Here is a 21,451-nt window from a genome sequence, read left to right on the forward strand (position 1 = left end):
TATCTTTCCATCCTGTCTGTGTGGATGCGAGTGTGGTTTCGTGTTTAATTTGTACTATATATATACATATATACATATATATATGTATATATATGTATATATATGTATATATACATATATATATGTATGCAGTATCTATTGTAAAAAAATGTCATTTTTAAAAGGGTTGTGGAGACTTTTTATTTCCACGGCAGCAGTCTTCCGTTGTAGGTTAAGACAAATGAATTTATCCTTATTGCTCCTAAAAATAGACCAGTTGTTTTCCTCCAGGTGATCAACAGAGAGATCCAAAATCTACAAAAACCAAAGCCTTTTCCAACATTCACAACCGGTGACCTTTCATAAGCAAAAAGCTGCCAAAGTCATGAGTGCAATATGTTTTGTTTATTTAACCCTTAATGACCACTCGAATATCCATAAAAGTCACCTCCGTGAAAGAGAAGCAATACAGCATAGCAGTTTGCGAGCAATCTAAATGGAGTATATCAACTGCCACCTGGTACTTGCTGTCATTAAAGCTAAATTTAATGTGAGCTGGACATGCTCTTTTGGCATAATAAAAGACTCGTTTTATCAAAGATGAGTTTGACCGTCCACACAGAAATAGTTAATAAACTGGTCAATGTGCACTTAATTTGATAAACATAATGAGATTTTCTATAATTGTTTCAATTAAACATAACAACCAGGATGCAGAAGCTTATAATGCTGGCAGAAGAAGCTGTCTTTCAAGGGGATCATTTCAACCTATTACACATTAAAGGCTATTTGCATTTAACTATATTGTGCTGAATTGCAAATGTGATGTGGTCTCAAAGGATTGATTGTGGCCTTTACACAAATTATAGCATATTTCAGTTTGTTTTCATTTGTCATCTTTTCTAAGAGGCAAGGTCCTCGGCATTGATCAGTGCCTAAAACAAATGCTGAGACTCTAGAGTACATATTTGGTGGGTTACAGAATTTTTGACATGTAGTTTCTTAAATGTGAAAAATTTTGAGTATCATTTGTCTTCCTGACCATCAAGGTCTTTTGCAGGATTCTTTTGAGTTGCTATATGGTTTCAGAAAGAAAACAGTAAGTTAAGGAGACTCCCGCAGATCCATATCCACATGTGGCATTGATCAATAGCTTTGTCCAATAAATTTATGATGCTCTTTTTTTGCATGTGTATGTGTATTGGGCATACATCAGAAAAATGAACAAATGTCCTCGAAAACACGATTTGAATCGGAAAATCACTTTTGATTCAAAAGATGCGAGTACATCAAATCGAACTGAATCGAAACGTTCCACTTTAAAACTTATCAAGATACTTCTGTCATTTATCGGAGAAATTTATATTTGAAATAAATGCTACATTAAAGTTACCTACTGACAAATTCACCCATATTGCACAATGACAATAAGAATCTCATTGCATTATACCCTGTCAAATTGGGCTGTATCATATTGGATTGAATCGCAATCACTTAATTGACCTCAATCAGATTGTTCCACTTCAAAATAAAACGTCTTTAAATCGTATCACATCCCATGTATCAAGTTAAAGAGCATAATGTCTTTTAGTGAAGGGATGCACAAAAAATTTACATAATACTATATTTTTTGAAACAATAAGTCACTCTGGAGTATAAGTTGCACTACTGCAAAAATGCAGGACAAATAAGAAAAAGTATGTGCGAGTCACATTTTTGGTTGGTTTGTTTTTGAATCAGGTGTGTTGCAGTTGTGACACATCTGAAACAGGCTAGAAAGGGGCTCTTGAGGATCGAACTTGGGCAGCCCTGGTGTAGCGAGAGCATCTATGTATATACGTATGTATATGTGTATGGCGTTTGAGCCAACAAAAAGACCATTTGGAAACTCAAAGAAAAATGTTCAAATGTGCCGTTCTGTTATTCAGAGTGCCCCAAAAGGGAGTGTTGTAACCCAAAGTGTCAGGCAGTACAGATGGAAACAGTTCAATCGAGTATGTTCTGCCTCTCCAAACACACAAACTCTCAGGCTGTGCCCATATTCACAGGCTGGGTCCTCCGAAGGCCGCGTGGCTTCACTTCTGTGGCGGATGGACCAATTTTCCATTTTTTTTTTTCGCAACAGGTCTTAAACATAAAACCCTTTTGTGTACAGCAGGGGTCTCAAACTCCAGTCCTCGGGGGCCGCATTCCTACATGTTTTCCAAGTTTCCCTCATTAAACACACCTGATTCAATTATCAGGCTCCTGCAGAACGTGAGGATGAACTGATCATTTGAATCATATGTGTTTAACGAGGGAAACTTGGAAAACATGTAGGAATGCGGCCCCCGAGGACTGGAGTTTGAGACCCCTGGTCTACAGCAAACATGCTTTTAGAGTGCTTGCTACCACCCAGAACACTGAGCGATGCCTGTAGGCTTTACCTGTATGAGGGCGGGGGATGGCCCTGGGCCTCGCAGCTAAACACCACTTCTCTCTGATTCTCTCCAGGCTGAAGGGGAAACACCACACTGCCGGGTTGTTTGGTAAACACAGGCCTAAGCAAAAGTCTGTTACCTATACGGAGACACACAAAAATATGTATATCAGTATTGATGCCTCGAGTAAACCTAAAATTTGTTTTGTACATGTAGGCAGGTAGAGCACAAGGAAGCAAATGGGATAAGATCCTGTACATAGAGAAAGGCAGAGTCACGCAGAAATCTATTTCTTTCAGGGTCAACAAGGAACATAAGCTGACAGTATTTCTTCTTATGAAAATGCATCTGTTAAAATTAAATTAATCATTTAAAACTACAAGAAGAATACATTTGGCCATTTTTTCCAATGTCACAGAGAGTTTGTCTAAAACGGTGAAAGCTTTAATAGCTGCAAATGGAGAACCACTGCATATTTATAGTCTCACTTCGCTCGCTTGTCCAGGGGAAATTGTCTGCTATCTAAGTCAGAATGTTAAGCATGGGATTTTTGGAAACGATAAAAAAAGATTATTCCAGAAAATGAATAAAAAAACGAAAAGCAGTGTGATTTTTTTTGTGCAGAATTCCCTCCCTATTTTAATTAGACAGGTGCAACAGTGAATACAATAGTCCGCAAGGCTCATGGTAATTGCATTGCAAACAATAGATGCTTGGAGTAATTGTAAAGGGAATTTATTATAGACTTTTTGAGAATGCATTTGCATTTGTGTAATGGCACAGGAATAAGAAAGCTGTGTAGGTTAGACAACTTATTCGTAGGAAAAGCAGGTTTCTAGAGCATTGAGAGTACAAGGCTTAGCCCCAAAAATAACTGAGAAGGTGGAGATGTTTGACAAGAGGCCTTGTGTGCCGATTGTTCGCCTCCACAAGGAAAAGCCTCTCGAAAGGTTACACAGGCTAAAAGGCCGTGGTTTTGTTAGATGATGGATGTCTGTCAAAGTACTGCGAGGGAGGACATTTTAACAAGGAGTGTAAAACCGATAGAGATTAGGTAATGTGTTTTTTTTACCAAAAAGCATCTGTCAATGTTTGTTTTCTATGCTGAAGAGATTTCGTACCATGTGAATGGAAGTGTGACTAACCGCCGACTAGTCCAGATTGTACCCTGCCTCGTGTCCAAAGCCAGGATTGCCTCCAGCTCATTTGTGACCATAATATGGAAAGGTGGTGCAGAAAATTGATGCATATAAGACTAAACTGTTTCCTCTTTAAAGAAATCAATAAAATGAATGCCAAAGCGGAGTGCACTTAATATAGTCAAGTCAATGAACAGCAGTATTCTATTTGGTCACACCACCAAGGGCTTATGACGGTAGCTCTTAAATGGCCTGTCTGTCGAGAGCACCGTTGCAATTTTTGGCATAATGTTGAGTAAAGGTTGGAAAAACAGGAAGGAATTGAGAACTGTGGCTGAGGTTGAAGGCTCTGTTCACACAGACGTAAACACCCTGAAACTTTTTATTTCCCCTCGCGACAGAGAGATTCAGGAAAGCTTGTGTACTTGTATTCAAACTTAAAACATCTACCTACTGCACATGGTGAATCAGTCTGAAATCAACAGACCAAGGACGTTTTCTTTTACCCTAGAGAATTTAATTTGAGCAACCAGGTGCAATGTGGGAATGCATCTGACAAGTAACCAGAGTTGACAGATTGTCACCTATTTGCAGATCTAAGTCGAGGTTAAGGCAGAATCCCGTGGCTAGACCAGCCATGAGCACCTCTGGGCTGCGAAAGCAAAATGATGAAAAATCACTCTATCTGGCAAGTGCACTGATCCAAAATCCTGACAGAAAGTTCCCCCATTCAATACATCGGGACCAAGATCGAGGTCATTATGAAAGATTCTTTAAAGAAAATAGGTCGCCTCTACTCTTATCCGTCACCTGCTGCCTGATAGTGATAATATGCAGTCATTTCATAAGGCTTCTCAAACAAGGAAAAACCGTAGTAGGTGGAAGGAAGGAAGGGAGCCGAGCTGTTTTGGGGTCTGACATAAAAACTTATCTCAAATTCAATACAAGCTGACGCCAAATGAATACCTCCATCTTACCTCAGCATGCATAAACAGGCACATGGGGAGTCAGCTGTAGGGGAGTTATCGGCCGTTTGAGAGGTCCCAAATCCATTCGTTTCAGCTCAAGGTTTTATGCATCAAATAAAAAAGCCAATCTTATTTTTAGAACCAGCTTTCGTCTCTGTCGGAGTCGATAACGGACATCTTTCAGATCTCTCATTGAGACAAATATTATTTCAAGGATTAGGTTATGCCAGGTGTTATACTATAGGTTCAAGCACATCTAATCAAAATATTAGGCAACTTTTTTCTTCTCAAATTTATTAAGCTCATAACCTTAGCACTATTGGTAAAGCAGGACAAATATTGATACATAAAATGAAAATGCCCAAGAGTGAAAACTTTGGCTTTGGGGTATTGCCACTACTTACAATATTGTCTGTAAAAAGAGAAATTGGATCAATATTCTCAAGCAATATCCAAGCATGATAAGGTGACTATACTATGTTCGCGCAAATCAAAACTAGTTCACAAGAAATGCAATAATACCCCTTTTATGATGGTGTCCAACAGCAGATTCATTGGGGAAACATATCATTGATTTCGATTCACTCTGTATGTGGGATGAGAAAATTAAAGCTATTTCTTGTTTGTTATTATTGTACATAGGCAGAGAAACATGCTGCTTCAGCAAGGACCATTTGTTATTGAATTGCTTTTATTCCCTCAGCAATGGTGAGGAGGTTATTAGCTGTCAGATAATAGCTACTAGAGGCTACCTTAATTGAAACATCAACCAAAGGATAAACACTTTTTTTTAAAAATCCACTCATTTTTAAACTTGGATTCTTTTCTGAGTCACAACACTATCACATTGATCTTACACAATGGTCTTAAATCCAAACAAATGCTGCAAAACAAATCAATAAAAAAAACAAGTGCAACTTCTAAAAAATGAAATAATTGTTTTACCTCCAATTATACCTTCTTTCTGAGCATTTTAGCAAACTCCTTGCCCAAAAAATGAAGCAACCAAAAAAACAGCGACAGTCACGTATAATATATTTCTTCACAAAAAGCCTTGTTTTGACTAGACTTCAAAGCTGCTTTTCATATAACGCACTGCATTCTACTGACTAGATCTTCAGGAGAGCATGCATTTTCAAAAGATCAGTGGTGATGATAAATTTGAAAAGTCACAATGTATCAAGGACTGCCTGCTATGCTTACAGCTTTTCAGTAGCTTGACCACAGATGACACCTGTGATAAATCATCCCACTTTAAAAACTTAAAGACTTCGGTGAATGCTGAAGTCTGATAATATCAACAAAATAAATGAAAAAGAGAATCCAAAATTCAAAACGTTCCTTTTTAGGGTTAAAAGCAAGCTCGAGCTTTTCTTAGTTGACTGGGGAAAAAGTGGAATCCACTTCGGACTGGTTGCCAATCAATCACAAAATTTTCAAACCAGAACTCCTAAGATATAAAGTATATCTGAAATATATCTTCATGAAGTGCTTGTGATTTGTAAGATTTCGTTGAAAACGACAGATATTTACATGATGCATATTTACGTATAAATCATAATTTCCAGACAACAAGCTGCTACTTTTTCCTCCACATTTTGAACACTTATATGTGACGCGGATAATTTATTTTTAGCGACTAGCTTCATGCGACCAATATATTTATCGACAGTGTCATCACTTCTGACCAATGAAACTGCCAAATACGGAAAGTGTCCTGTCGTCATTGGTCGTGAAGCTTTATATCAGTTATAGTTTACTTGAAGCATTGTACTCTTATTAGAATGAAACCAAATGACCAAATGGAATGAAAATGCTGTTCACTTGTGACGTGATCTATTTCAATTTTCGTTTACATACACATACATTCATCAAAACGGCTGTTTCATAAACACCTTTCTTTGCAAACATCCCATGTTTTAAGGTGGACACTTCTGGCTAATAACCGACATTAATATGTAAATATTCGTATCTGAAGAAGCCTGAACATGATCCCGCTCATTTCAATGAGGTGCGTTGCAGCAGGGAGACATGGGCTGCGACCGAATGTGCACACTATTACTATTCCCTATCTAGTGCGCTTTTAAGACGGCAGAGCAATTCAATTAGCGGCCCGCAGGCCACATGGGGCCCAGAACCAACCCCCGAGTGGCCCAGCCTGTGTTTCAGGCTGCCTTAATTGAATTGCATTTAAGAGATGCAGAGGGCATCTCAGTTTGCAAGATTTCAAAAACTCTTTTTTTAAAAAGTGTTTGAAACGGTGAATGCAACATTCGCCGAGCCTACCCACCTTGCTGACGGTGTTGTTTTGAACCGTGGCTAGCGGTGCTAAAAACAGGAGTAGTGGCAAGATATTGGGGAATTTTTTGTTTAGAAAATTGACAAAAAGTGTCAATTCACCAATGTGTATGGCCCAGCTACATTTCTTGATGTGAAAATCTGGCCCAACTGAAATCATAATTGAATAGACCTGGGTTTGGGGATAAGAGTGGACATTCAGACACATCCACGGATAACAGGCAGGACAGCGGCCCTCCAGGACCCAGTCTGGACACCCCTGATCTAGGTTGACAGTTGAGCTAATTCCTTTTGGCTCAACAGAACACTGGCATAGAAACAGAAGTTAGGAAAATTTAGACTTGCTTTCCCACCCCACTAAAAACTGTTGTATTATATAAAAGAATAAAAACGCTATTTCATTTCCCCTCTTGTGATAAAAGTGATTTTGTCAAAACTCTACCCCTAGTGGGTGCAAGCTTCACTTCTCTTTTTGTGAGTGCCTGTTTAGTGTATTTACAGCAAGTCAGATATGAGATACAGGTATCAGCGTGATTTCACCGAGCAAGGAATACACTGAAATTGACTGTAATTTTCCTCTCAAGGGTTGTGATAATATTGCTGTAGCATTTTTCACATGATGGCTGGTTCAGGAGAGTCTAAGCGGACGGGTCAAAATGCATCTTGCAACCAAGTCCAAAGTCACCTCCCTGCTCCCTGACATATAAAAACACACATCCAGCGCCCCTGGGAGGAAAGAATGGGGAGGGATCTGGTTAACTCCCGATGAACTTTCTATGGGAAGGACTTCCTTCTGGCTCATCGGCTCGTTCACATAGCCGGCTGGCTGCCTGGTGTACGTATAACCTTCCTCAAAGCAGATACCTGATATAATGACACTGCTTATGCTACTCAGTATTGTGCTCATGCGTTCTAAAATACTATTCATGTATTTCTTAGAATACCAAGGCTTTGAGGGTCTTAATATATTCCGCTATAAGAAGGCTTATGTCATGGCCAACTGCCCAACCTCCTCTCATATACTGTGGGAACAGAAACTACATCAGTCATAATCACAGACCTTTTGTCATGAGTAAAAAGAGAATTATTTTTTTCACTTTGAAATTTTTCTGAAAGTAAAATTAGATTTGAAAGTTAAAGGCAGCTTCACATATTTCAATACATAACTACCATAAGCAGTTGCACTTTAAAGTATCTGGACAATCAATGTCAATGTATGAAAATGTGTGAATTAGTTTGCTGCAGTGACCGAAATTCAGTAATTTTGCTTTATTTCATTATAATCTGTCTTTAGAAAAAGCCAAATGTATCATATAGAGTGATTGTTTGCAAATAGCCAAGTCTGACCATCAAAACCCTTTCAAAAGAAGTAGTTTTCCTTTAACAAAAATATTCTATAATTTGCACTTAATTTGTGGGATTGATTTTTTTGTATGGTATGCAGCACTGTCATGAATGCTCTGATTAAAACTGTTCATCTGGCATCAAATCTCTTCACTCTTTACTGTGTCCAGATAATGCCTGAGGGCCTATAATACAGGGACGCAAATTTAAACGGCAGATTCTAATCCTTTATTAACTGACACTCATCTGATGTGTACTGGATTTACAGATAAACCGTGCTAATTGCCAAAATGGCATATGTAGGTGTGAAAATGCAGCACAAAGAGACAAAGTGATGAAGTAAGGCACACAGATGCTAATTATTTTACAGCCCAGATACTGGGGGGAACTGGTAATCTGTAACAAGACAACATGAAAGATTCGTCATTCTTTTACGTATGATGCTCATGCCGCAAAACCCTCATTTATATTGCTCTCATCCTCAAACTCCGACATTAGGAGACGTCACATTTGACCCTGAACATTTTGTAAGAGACTCAATTTAGGTCTCTCATTAAAAGCAAGATCAGTGAAAGGATTTCTGTGCGACTAGCCATGCAATCACAAATAGGTTGATGATTGAAGTGTCCTTTAAAAAGAATGACCACATTTTCAACTGCAAGACAGGGAGGGTTTTTTTTTCAGAGGGGAAAATCTGTCTCTTTTTTTCCTTGCAGTGCCCCTAAACTGAAGTCATGCTGCTTGAAGATCGCAGGGAAAATACATCAACATTGTCCACAAATTACAGGGATTACTAGAAAGGTGCTGGGTGCCATAAAACCTCATTTTCTTTCAGATGCCCTCTATTCAGCAGTTTCTAGAGCTGTCATCAATTTTTGAATAACAATTCATAGTTAATATCCCAATACACAGAAAATAAAAATTGGTCATTCAGGAGGTTTACCTGCCAGGCAGTCCAGCAATGACAGCAGCAGTGCCAGTTTCCACAGCAACTCCATTTTGATGGTCTCAGGTCGATGCGATCTTAAATCCAATCCTAAATGTATGATATTCTTTCTTTGTCCTTTCGAGCACTTACACTTGTTCCCTGTTAAAAAGAAGAAAAGGAAGGGGGGCACATTAGAAGTGAATTCCAAATACAGATGGGCATTAGGCTAAATTTCCTAAATTGCTAAAGATGGAGACCAATATGTGAATAAAGTTTTTTTTCTTAGGACACACTAGTTGTTAGTTGTAGTTAAAAGAAAAGGCATTGAATGAGTGTGCTCCATATAGTATATCTATTTGGGATAATAAGCAATTATTGACCATAAAGAACCAATTATTTGCCTGAAATTGAATGTTGATTAAATCAAGGCAAAATGTGCATTACTTTTTGCATTGCAAACAACAACTCTTATTTCACTCTCGACGAGGTAGTGGGCTAAAGACAAAAGCTATGTGATGTTACGTCCAAGCAGATGTGCACCATGGCACCTCTCTGAGAGACATTTACATAGCAATAGTATATTCTGTAGATTAATTTGTACAAAAATAAATCCAAGCATGGCACCTCTCTGAGAGACATTTACATAGCAATAGTATATTCTGTAGATTAATTTGTACAAAAATAAATTCATCAGTCATCAACTACTCCAATTCCAATTAAAATAAGTTCTTAAGAACTGATTCGTAGAGTACTGTGGTTTCCAATAACAAAGTAGTGTCTCTCTCGACAGCTATTTACATTATTAAAGACCTAAAAATGCTGAAAAACTACTTGATCTTTGTTTCTTAAAAATCTTTGAAAATGCATTTCAGGACAAAAGAAAATTAGCTTAAAACAGCTTTAAGGCAAGGAAGTGTAAAAACAGAAACAAAAAGATTTGTCCAGGCAGAGACTACAAAGACAAAATCAATGTTCAAATGTGCTTAACAGTGCATAGCAGGGATCATGTCTGCAAAATAAAAACAAATGGGATTTCAAGCTTGTACTGAAACTTGCTGAGACAAAACAAAAAGGAGACTGGTTGTCAGACATGCAATGAAGCACTGGACGTCTTCTCAAATTCCTCCAAGATGCAGAGATTAAATCTTTGCTGCAAATTGCTGACAGCGCAAAATTATTCGCAGTTCCTCGGAAGAGTCACATTTTCTTGGAGTCTAATTTTTGATGCAACCCGCATTAGGGTCTAAAAAACATTCCCATAATAAGACATATTCCTGCTGTCGCTGACATCATTTTTCTGTCAAACACACCCAAACATGTTGACATCTCCAGTGTGATTACAAGATTAAATATTTGTCTGTGACAAGCTGGTGATAAAGTGAGAAAAGATTAAATGACATGAAAAAATTAGCTAAACTTACTCTCGCTAATACATTGAACTGAGTAAGGACACAGTTTTCTTTGACTGGTCACAATCAGTGTGCAGAACTAACGAGAGAGTTGAAAACAATACTATTCTGTTGAGTCTATCAAGAAGCAAGCAGTGGAAAAAAGAGACAACTGAAAATTTGCTCTTTGAGCGTTATCTTTGAAAAGCAGAAGCAAGCATGCCTATTCAAGTGTGAATACATACTGTACATGCGCTGCATTTGCATACAATACCCTCACTTCTGAGTCTACAAAGCCATTAAAAGGCAACACGTTTACCCCATAAATCTCAATATGGAGATTGACTTTAGCGTCATCTTTTCTTCGACATATCCTGCGGTTATTACAATGCCAATGCCATAAGTAAATGTTAGCTTTAAATAATAAAACAGAGACTTCAAATCACCTTTTTATGCTTTCAGCTATTTTTGCAGGGCTTCTCCTTCAACAGAAAATAATTGCAAGAGCTTCACTGAATACATATTACATATTTTGTAATAAAAAGAGAAGGACCTGAAATTCACCAGAACCTACAGTAGCACTGCAACATCATCCATTCTCTGTACAACTTGTCCTCATTAGAGTCGTGGAAGAGCTGGAACCAACCCCAGCGGACCTTGGGCTGGAGGCAGGGTAGATTTACACATACAGAAAGACACTTATAGCCTTACAAGTAATGTTCCTGACATGTGTATAATGACACGCGGCTGTACAGTGGACCCTCTGCTATTCGCGGGGAGAGGGGCCAGCTTGGGAGGTCAGTCGGGAAAATTGAAATGCACTGGGTAAAAAAAAAAAACATTTTTATCACCCAAATTCTTCCAAAAACGCTGAGAAACATTCAACGTCGCTGTCGGGCGGAAACCTTGAACGGGCAAAATGACAGCTTTACAGGAACTTGTTTTGAGTTCCCAGGCTCCGTCTCGTTCAATTTGTGCTTTACCTTATGTTACGACATGGTGATGGAAATTGAGAATTGGTCGAACATGGCTGTGGAGGCCTGGAGGTTGGGAATGGGTGTGTGGTGAGTAGGGAGGAGGCACACGAAGGCACACAAAGGAATATGGGTTCACTGTAATATATAAAATTGTGTTGGCTGATCATTCACCTTTGAGAGCTCAATTAACAAATGTTTGGAAACACTTGAGATATCCCATTCAAAAGGCAGTCTCATCTAATCTTCTCATCTTTAACAGCAACCTTTTTATCTCCATTACTGGCAGACACGAGGCCTCAGTTACTTGGTGGATAAAAGACATCTTTTGATCTAAAGATGCTGACTAGTAGCAGGTCAGGTACCGCAGTGACCACAGTAGTTGTTGAACATCTTCAGTGATTTACCCTTATGACTTGGTTGTCACAAGAGCAATGACTTACGGAAATTGATTATTCCCATGTTGTGTGTGTGTGTGTGTGTGTGTGTGTGTGTGTATGTATGTGCGTGTGCATGCGTGTGTGTATGTGTGTGCGTGTGCATGCGTGTGTGTGTGTGTGTGTGTGTGCGTGCGTGCGTGCGGGTTTTCTTGTTTGCCTGCTTTTTTGGTGGTATCAGCAAGTATCCTATGCACATTTAAGTTCTTGAACTTGTATTCTATTGATGCATCCTTTATTGACAACCTTGTGTTATACTGCAATAAGACTATTATATAAAAGTGTTTTATTTGACTTTTGAATATATGTTTTCCTGTTGGTGAATAACCTCTAATTTCCACAGACAAAAGCACTCAAGATTTCAAGCATTGTCAGAATGCTACCTCTTATCCTTGTCTCATCTGACAGCAGCAGCTGAAGCTGACAAACTGAAAATTGTAGTACAGTCGGACAGTGATGCCGGTTGATTTGACCCTCTCCACTACGAATGATCACGCAGCCGCTATCATTTTTTCAGGGCTCAAAAGTGTGTTAATAGAAAGGTGCTCCTCGTCCAGATGAAGATAAAAATCCACACTGAAATCCTGGGCCGTAGTACAGACACACTCTCGGTCTAGCGCACACCCTCAAGCACTGAAACATGAATGAGACCAGACACCCACTCCCTACAGAAACGATACAAGACTAGTAAAAATGGCAGATGCTACATTTTTTATCACCTGAGCTGTGACTTCGCTTGATCTACAGACACCCGCTTGATCTGTGTTTTCCTCCATCCCACAGCTCTGAGTGCCTGCAGGTTATTTAAAATTCATTTTCTGCCCCCGCTCCCATTGAGATTGCTAGTAATCGTGAAATTTCCCTTCTTGACCCCACGCACGTGAATCAAAGTGCCACAGTAGCATTTCCGTGACAGACTGGACCAGATAGCGGCATCTTGTCAGATTGTGTCCCGCAGTTTTGTGGTGCTGTGAAACTAAATGACCAAAAACGATAGCAATTGAGCTTCATTTGTCTTTCAGTATTTGAGATTACCTCACAATGTCACAGGTAATTAATATGCATGTACTCTCACTGGCATTAGATATGGTGTACCTACACGACATTGTTACATCCTATAGAGCTCTATCAGAATCTTAATCAGAAACGGTTGTCCCTTAAAGGGAAATTGATGTTGCAGCAGGAGCACAGAAGGGACACGGTACACAATGACGATATCAACATTGGCTACAGTATTTGAAGCTTTACAGGTAACGCAAGATATTTGGCCACCCACATGCTTTCAGTCAACCTGGATTATTTTTCAGAACCAATAACAACATACTGTTGCAGGTTGTCACAACACCATACACACAGCTAAGAGGTTTCTTCTGCTGAAACTGGAGTTTCAGTCAAGGTGCACAGTCACACACAGCAACCAATTTTTGGACCTACATTTACAGAGGGAAATTTGTGTCAGAATTATTCACACAATTACATCAACAGAGACTGACAGTAGCCATCACCAAAGTTGACCATAGTAATCAATAAATCAATCATTAAGAATTTCATAGTTGTGTGGAATTAAATGTTGATACATTTCAAAACTGTAGAGGCAAAAGGGAGTGCATAATTTGGCTGCAACCAGCACGCAATGTCGATTCCTCCAAATATCTGTGCATGTCTCACAAAACTTTGCAGTCTCAAGTCAAGGCTGCTTTATTTATAAAACACATTTCATTCACAAGGTAATTCAATGTGGAATGTAAATATATATAAAAGCAAGGCAAAGAAAAAGTAGCTTGTATAATGCAAGACAATATTTAGAATATTTGAATATTTTTATTTTTTTAAAACCTTAATTTTAGATGTGGTGGACCAGGTGACAAACAAGAATTGATTTCATCAATGCTCATTCCTTCAGTGTTTTAAATTTACGCCAGCTAAATCTGATGACAACATTTTGTCAATGACGGACCCACGCCCAGGTGACAACAGGTGTAAATGGTCACCTTTGGTATTCAAGACCAAGACCAGTCAGCGATTTATAGAACAGTAGCAGAACTTTAAAGTCTAGAGCTGACTGGAGGCCAGCGTAAAGCCTTTCGGACTAGAGTCATATGCTCTGCGTTCTGATCTCTTTATTATGCATGCTCATTACTTTAGTTCTCTCTGTACTGATTTCCTTCTCTTGTGTTGCATGTCTTTTGAATTGAATTGTTCTGGTTATAGATTAAGGTTTTGTTTTGATTGCCAATGTCAGAGTGGCATTATTATCTTTGCAAAGGAATTGAAATTGAATTGAAATTTCAAACCAGCTCTGCACCTCACAGGGTTGTGCTGGTACACCTAATAAAGTGGCCAGTGAGATTATGCTCAAAACTCGTTTGAAGTGAGGTTATATACGCCAACTAATTTCGGTTCTCCACAAACAGCTCACCGTGGGAGCCAATTGAGGAAAATCCAACATATCCGCCTGCCAAGACTGAGCCTCAAATATCGGTGCAAAACAAAGAGACTAATAGTGTTTTGATGTAAACCCACAAGCCGCTGGTGTGACACATCATATGCCAGCTTCTTCATTTCTCCAAACGGGGCGCTCTGCGAGACCACTTGTCCCAATCTCCCCTACGACAAGAACAATAGCATATGTTGAAAGGTTGTCCCTGCTTGCATCTATCTCCATGTCCAGATTTAAACATATCAAAAAAATTTCCACTGTCCTTTGATGGATTCATCCCTTCCAAATAGGCTTGAAATTTTAAAAATTTCTGGGCACCAGTTTTCAGGTAGCTCCTTAAAGTAATAACTTAGAAGATAGCACTTAAATATGGTCGCATGGCAGTGATAAATTTAGTAAAAATAGAGAGAATAATGTATTGCTGCAGGGTTAAATGTATTCACCTGCTACTGCTAATAAAACCATTTTCTCTGACTTCTCTTCCAAAGTGTTGAGCTGCTGAAGCAACAATAACTTGTCATACAATAGTCACGGAAAATGCAATGTGCTTGTTAGTGAGCTGAGTCCTGGCTGCCGTCATTCTCTCTATGAGCAATTTCAGGATTTTTTGTCCCAATAGTTCAAAGTTCAGTTTGAAATGTTGCAGTGGGAGAAATGTAGCAAGGAGCAGGCACTGTGAGCTTTTAGATGAAAAGCTGCAGGAGACAGGCTTCAACTTTAACATCTCAGTGAGGGAAGCAGCTCTTTTCACTAAGTCCTGCTGGCACACTCACAGGAGCCATGAGAAGCATCAGATCAGACCTCACTTTCTCACCAAATACTGGAAAAGGGGCCAATTACTGTCTGTTCCTATTCAGATGGAAATATGTTTCTTTGATGTCACTCCGGTATTGTGGAAGTGTTTTCCATTTCCACACACAATGAAATTGTTGTATTAGAGTATAGGGCAGGAAAACTGCTGATGTTTTCACCAAACAGGAATTCATATGAACTACATTTTTTGCATGTGCCTTATAGAAGAAGCAAAAGGAGCAAGATCTTCTAACCCACGTTTTATTGTTTTTCAGTTATTGTTTGCAACGTTTTAGTAGATTGCTAAGAAGAAGGCACTAAACTAAAGCCAGGAACTTTTATTCATGAACTTCAAGGTTGCCATGCAGGTTTAGGGTTCAAGGCGGCTAAACTTTTTATTAAAGGGGAAGTCAACCCCAAACTTGTCTTTACAATCATATGTTGTATGTGGCCCCACCATTCTAAACAGAGCATTCTGATTAATAATAAAAAAATATATACATATATATAATTTAAGCAGCAAATGTCACCCGGTTTTACCCATCTCAGGGGCGGCCATTTGCTGTTGACTGAAAATGACATCACAGTTGCCAATCACGGTTCAGCTTCAGAAAATTGTCGAGTTGCAAAATGGCTGCCCCCTGAGATGGATAGAAACAGATGGATTTTGCCAGCTGAATTCATATTGCACAAACAAACATTAATCAGATGAGTGTGTTTTGACTAGTTGGGCTGCACAGAACATATTATTCCAAAGAAATTTTGGGCATTGAATTCCCCTTTGTTGTGGGGATAAGCAACAGACGTGATATTCTCCAGTAATCCAGTAGTCTGCACTAATGACATTATTGCCAGTCAGAGATTACAATTAACCGGTCACAATGGATAGATGTTTTGCTTATGTGGCTCCTGAGCGCCCTTTAATAAATTGTGAACGAATTCATGGAGTCGACACGAAAGGAGACGTCTATTTTTCTTCTTGCATTGAAGTACATCAAAGACAGACCTTCAATAATGGACTTGAAAGCAAAAGAAAGATTTGAATCCCACTGCAGGTATCTACAAGGAACTGGCTGGCACCACTGGGTTCGAGAAGGCAGCTGGTAAGAAAAAAAATGTGCCAGCTGTAGTTCTATCATGTCAATCACATACACGATGTTATCAAAAGCAACATGAATTATTCTGAAGGTTGCACACGTCACAGATATGGAACAAATATGGTTCCATATTACAGTACAGCAATGGATATAAAACGTCTGAATGACATGCAAAAAAAAAAAAGACTGTTGAATATTTATTTACTCCAAGAGCATTTTTGGAGTTGGCATTATAAGGGTGGGAAACTGTGATTTATTTGATATTGTTGAGAGATTATCCTTGAGTGAAATTATACAATCAAGCTTCATAAATAGTAGAATAATGAACAGCAACTTTACATCAATTGATATATGTTATTGGGTTGCCTTGAATCGAATGGCCTTTATGTAATAAGATTAATATGATTTCTTGTATCTGGTTAGGTTAAAGTTGCTCTTAAAATATGCATAATAAAATAACAATATGCTGTTTAATTCAAATTTAAACTAACCTTTGTTTAAGGCATTTCATTTATAGATAGCGCAACTGCATTCGCACATAAAAACCTGGCGTGTCTTGATTTTCATGCCGACAGAATCCACAATGCACTCGTGTAGAAGTTTGGTTTATTTCTCTGCTCCATGCTGGGCGTTTCGTTTGACAGGTGCCTGGTGCACCTGACAGTGTGGTAGCAGAAAGTGGACTTAACTTTTCACCTGCTGGGAACACGTCTAACTATCAGTGTGTATCAGTTGGTGAATATGATCAAGACCAATGTTCCCTCTAATTTTTCATGTATCTGGGCATAGACACAAGCTCCCTGAGCAAACTGAGGACTACAGTGAGCAACATCAGGTCGCTTCGGGGGGGTGCTCATGGGACGTCCAACGCTGCGTGTTCGTTTCGCTTCGGGGGGGGGGGGGGTTGCTAATGGGGCGTCCTACGCTGCGTGTTCGCTTCGCTTAGGGGGGGGGGGGGGGTGCAAATGGGGCGTTTAACGCTGTGCGTTCGCTTCGGGGGGGGGGGGGGGGGGGGGATGTTTATGCGCTGGATAGATTTCTTGTGCGCTGAGAACGTGCGGGCAGTGCGCGATTGCGCACGCGCGCAGCTTAGAGGGAACATTGATCAAGACGCAGGCAAATAGATTATGAATTCCGTAGACGTGTGGTGGATGTAGAGCTGTCAAATTAATCGATTAATTAACAAGTAATCGATTATCAAATTTATCAACGATTTAAATGATAAACTCATTGTTTAAAGTTGTTCAAATCCTCTAATGTCAATCAAACTCAACAGTATTTTTTCATTCATGTTCGTAGTCATTCATGAAGACAGACTGATTATCTTTAGTGTTTACTCCAAACAAGACATTTGCAAACACATGCGCTGACAAAAGGGACACCAGTAACCGAATCAGTTTCAAAAAGGTTGGTGAGTATTAATCCTTCTTGTGTGATACTGATTAAATGTTGTTTAGTTGTTTTTATTTACAAGTAAACAATACCAAATAATAAACAACAATAATTACGTGAATAAACTATAAAAAATGGTGGGGAATGGTTTTTGTCATACATTTCTATGCAAAATAAAATTTTATCAGATTATTTCAGGGTGGGGTGGTCAATAGAATAGTGACAGCCCTAAGTGAATGTCATTGTGATTCATTCACAAATATGAGCAGTGAGCATCCTCTGATTCACTGCAGAAATCGATTAATTGAACATATTATATATTATTATTCCCATTTTTGAAAACATCCCACTGGTCAGACATGGAAGCTGGCTTGGGGGAGGGTGAAGGGAGGATAGCACACATGGACAATCTTCTTTGTGTGCTTTGACATGACACGGATACAAACAAATCAGTTTATTCTTCCAAAGAGTATCAGCACGTCTTTCGCTTTTTCAGGGACTGATCAGAGCTACTTCAAGTCAGATGTGTTCATGCCCACAATGGCAACCCCCCCCCCCCCCCTCCTTTATTAATGCGGCATGTTGCACCCACTTGCATGCATTTATGAAAATACCCAAACCGAGTCTCGCTCCAGCCTATCCCTGCACAGATTTCATGCTAAATTGCACTGGCCATGAAAAAACAAAGCCTTGATGAGCAGCTACACAAAGTTCAAAGAAGGAAGGAAACATTAAGTATTGGGAACATTTTATATAGGTTGTTATGAGTTTAACAATGTCCAGCTTTGGAAAAATTGCAGACTACCGTATATATTGTGCATCGCCATTCAGACAAAAAAAAATAAAAAATACTGAGCTATGGCCTTGGCCATATTGCCCGGCTGAACTAGATACTTAATTGATCTTGTGGGAAATTCTGCAGCACTATGCTTGCATCACCACGTACCCTTACAACAAAACAGATAAACATAATACATTTCTCATACTGGACAGCAGTTTCGGGTTCTTTTTGGATATTTTCCATGTGCACCAATCAACCAGTTCCTAGCCTCATGTCTCATTGCATGACAAACATGTTGTAAATGTGTGAGTGTGTGTTGGGGGGGTGCTCATAAACAGCTGTGCAAACGGCAATGTGAAATAAAGCTTCATTAGTCGTAATCACATAAGCTATATGCAGAGCAACAGACTGCCCAAAATAACCAAAAGTACTATACCCCAGAGCAAAAACTCTCTGTGGGGTAGTAAATGACCTTAACTAAATTTAGACGATAATCCCCGACATTCAAACATGCAGCCGTACACCACATGTTCATATGCACCTCAGAACATGGTGAGAAGCAACTTAATCTAACATTTTAGTACTCATTTACCAATGCAATGTCTACTTTTCCTGCTCTTCTCTGCATGTTATGTTGTTTCATCCTCTTATTTCAGACACAGTGGCATCATCACAAGTGTGTCAATGAAGGAGGTGCCCAAATAGATGTAGAAAGATGCAAAATGTGGGATGAATAATACATCTTTAAAAAATTAGTAAATTGGTTTAAAAGTCAAGATTATGCCTACAAAAAGGTAAACCAAAACAAACTGCCACGGGGCCATTGTGTTTCTCAGTGATCAATTCTAAGCTGCATCGGATACACTTCAAGACACTGTTTAGATGTGCAGGTTTTCACGAGGATTCTATGAGAATAACTTGCAATGAAGTTGCTGACGTGCGGCTTTTGGACAATCTTAACCGCAATCAAGCTCGGAGCTCAGTTCAATTAAAAACTGGGAGAGATGATGAGCCCGGACTCAGTTCAATCCCCCCTCTGATTACTGACAGCAAATGAGTTCTGCCTGTGGCAATATGTGGATTTGTGACCCCGCACAGAACACATGATATGTAAACAAAGATAAATGTCAATACATCCCCAAGATATACAAATTTTCTCTGATGATGCATATGCTTACAAAGCCATGCAATTAAAGACACATGCATGTACAATATGTGTGCTCACTGCTCAGTAATTTCTTTGGGAAATAAAAAGGATTCTGAAAAAAACTCAATATTGCCCCGCACTCCCCCTTTAATTTTCTTTATCTTTTTGACCATGCGTTATTCGTGTGTAGAGGTGTCTTAATGTAGACTTTAAATTTTCCTGAAGTGTGAATGGATATTTTGTCTGTCAATGTGCGATCGGCTGGCGACCAGTCCAGGGCGTACCACCCAGCTTTTCACCCAGAGTCAGCGAGGATAAGCTCCAGCACACGCGCGACCTTAATGAGGGGGTATGGAAGATGGAGATCGATGGCGAAGCAGTCAATGAACACAAATGAATGACGCCGTAATTAAATCAAATATAGTACTTAGAAGAGGCAGAAATGATTTACCCGCCTCAGTTCGAGTAGGTGGTGTTTGTCGAGTTTTATCCCTCCTCGGATATCCATGTTAAGGCGCACATCTCCTTTCAGCCTCGCACCAGTACCGAGCGTGAAAACTAACTCTTCTCACGCTTCTGTTCTTTATCCTCGAGATCCCATCCAATGCTCGTTCTTTCGTCTTTTTTCTTTTTTCTCTCTCCTCTGCAGCTCTTCTTACTTCACGCTCCTTCTCTGAAAAGCACCGGACTCGTCCGATGTGACGAAGCCCACCAGTGGCTGTCAGATGCTGGTTCTCCTCCCGAGCGCGCTTCGCGTGTGGCGATTTGGGGTTTGAGACTAGTTGGGGTATGCTCGCTGGCGTCTGACGTAGGTGGACGAGCGTCCGAGAGCGTGTAACGCGCACTTCCTGTGCGCACAAGGGACGCAGAGCTGGAAGACGCGCTGCATTTTTACATTTTTATGTGCAGTTTTCATTCCCGCTCGAGCCGAGTCTTAATTCCATAGAGATTGTAAACTATCTGAAGTTTCTGCAGAGAGGTTTCTACCAATACCATATATTATTCAACTTGCAAAGTAAGCATTATTTACATGACTACAATTTCGATCAGTGTTTCCAAAATATAGTTGCACTCAAGGGGCACGCTAAAAACAAAATCCGTTACTTTAATGGAACATTTCCTGGGTTGCTAGAAAAAAGCAGGGGGGAAAAAAGAGTTGATCCCCCAGAATTAACTTAAATAGTGTTGATATATAAAAGTGATAATTAAACAGACATTTGGAGTTACTGTATGGATACTACGTAGGGTTATGCTTATTTTCTTTGTCTTTGCTTTTTTAAAACATCATCATGTAAACAGTATTACTTATATATACACGCTTGCGTGTGTGTGTGTGTGTGTGTGTGTGTGTGTGTGTGTGTGTGTGTGTGTGTGTGTGTGTGTGTGTGTGTGTGTGTGTGTGTGTGTGTGTGTGTGTGTGTGTGTGTGTGTGTGTCACACTCTCATATATGAAATGAAAAAAGTGTTGCCTGAAATTTTTAACATGCCTTTTACTTTGTTGCTGATACAAGTCATGCCAGGTCCATCATCACAATTTAAACAAATCTTTGTAGACTAACCAGCTGTGTTGACAAAACTCTTTTTATTCGCCATGCCTTTAGCCCATAATTCATCCATGTTGAATGGGATTTAAGAGAATCAACGGGTGAAGATAATTACAGAAGAAATTAATTAATGCCCTGCTGAGCCTTGGAAAGAAGAAAGGGAGAGAAAAGGACCATTTGGATTAACCTACCAAACGAGTACAACATTCCTTAAGCAACTATGCACGCAGCTAATTATGGCACATCAAGGACCATTTGATAGTATACATAGGCGACCCTAAACCAAACATCTGAAACAGCTTGAATATATATTTATATGCTCGAACCTGGAGGGAACATTTGTCATCTTCTAACTATGATGTTTTCTCGAAAAGAAAGACAAG

At 39.4% G+C, this 21,451-nt stretch overlaps 1 protein-coding gene across 5 annotated transcripts in view; it reads right to left on the reverse strand.

Annotated features, from left to right (window-relative positions):
* Positions 1-20,311, reverse strand: part of cntn3a.1 (contactin 3a, tandem duplicate 1) — a 67,528-nt gene extending 47,217 nt beyond the window's left edge. For 3 of the 5 annotated variants that reach the window (XR_005101365.1, XM_037280367.1, XM_037280346.1), the window contains exons 1-3: positions 19,976-20,310; positions 9,092-9,235; positions 2,406-2,538 (exon numbers count right to left, since the gene is read on the reverse strand). Coding sequence is in view for 4 of the 5 variants with exons in the window: in XM_037280367.1 (XP_037136262.1) it covers positions 2,406-2,538; positions 9,092-9,146 (188 nt within the window). In the remaining variant the exon portion in view is untranslated. Of the gene's footprint in view, positions 1-2,405; positions 2,539-9,091; positions 9,236-19,975 lie in introns of all 5 variants that reach the window. The other 2 variants (XM_037280373.1, XM_037280354.1) reach the window with 2 other exon arrangements.
* Between the last annotated feature and the right edge of the window lie 1,140 nt (positions 20,312-21,451).

Source organism: Syngnathus acus, chromosome 2 (genome assembly GCF_901709675.1).
Source record: "Syngnathus acus chromosome 2, fSynAcu1.2, whole genome shotgun sequence".
NCBI classification, from domain to species: Eukaryota; Metazoa; Chordata; class Actinopteri; order Syngnathiformes; family Syngnathidae; genus Syngnathus; species Syngnathus acus.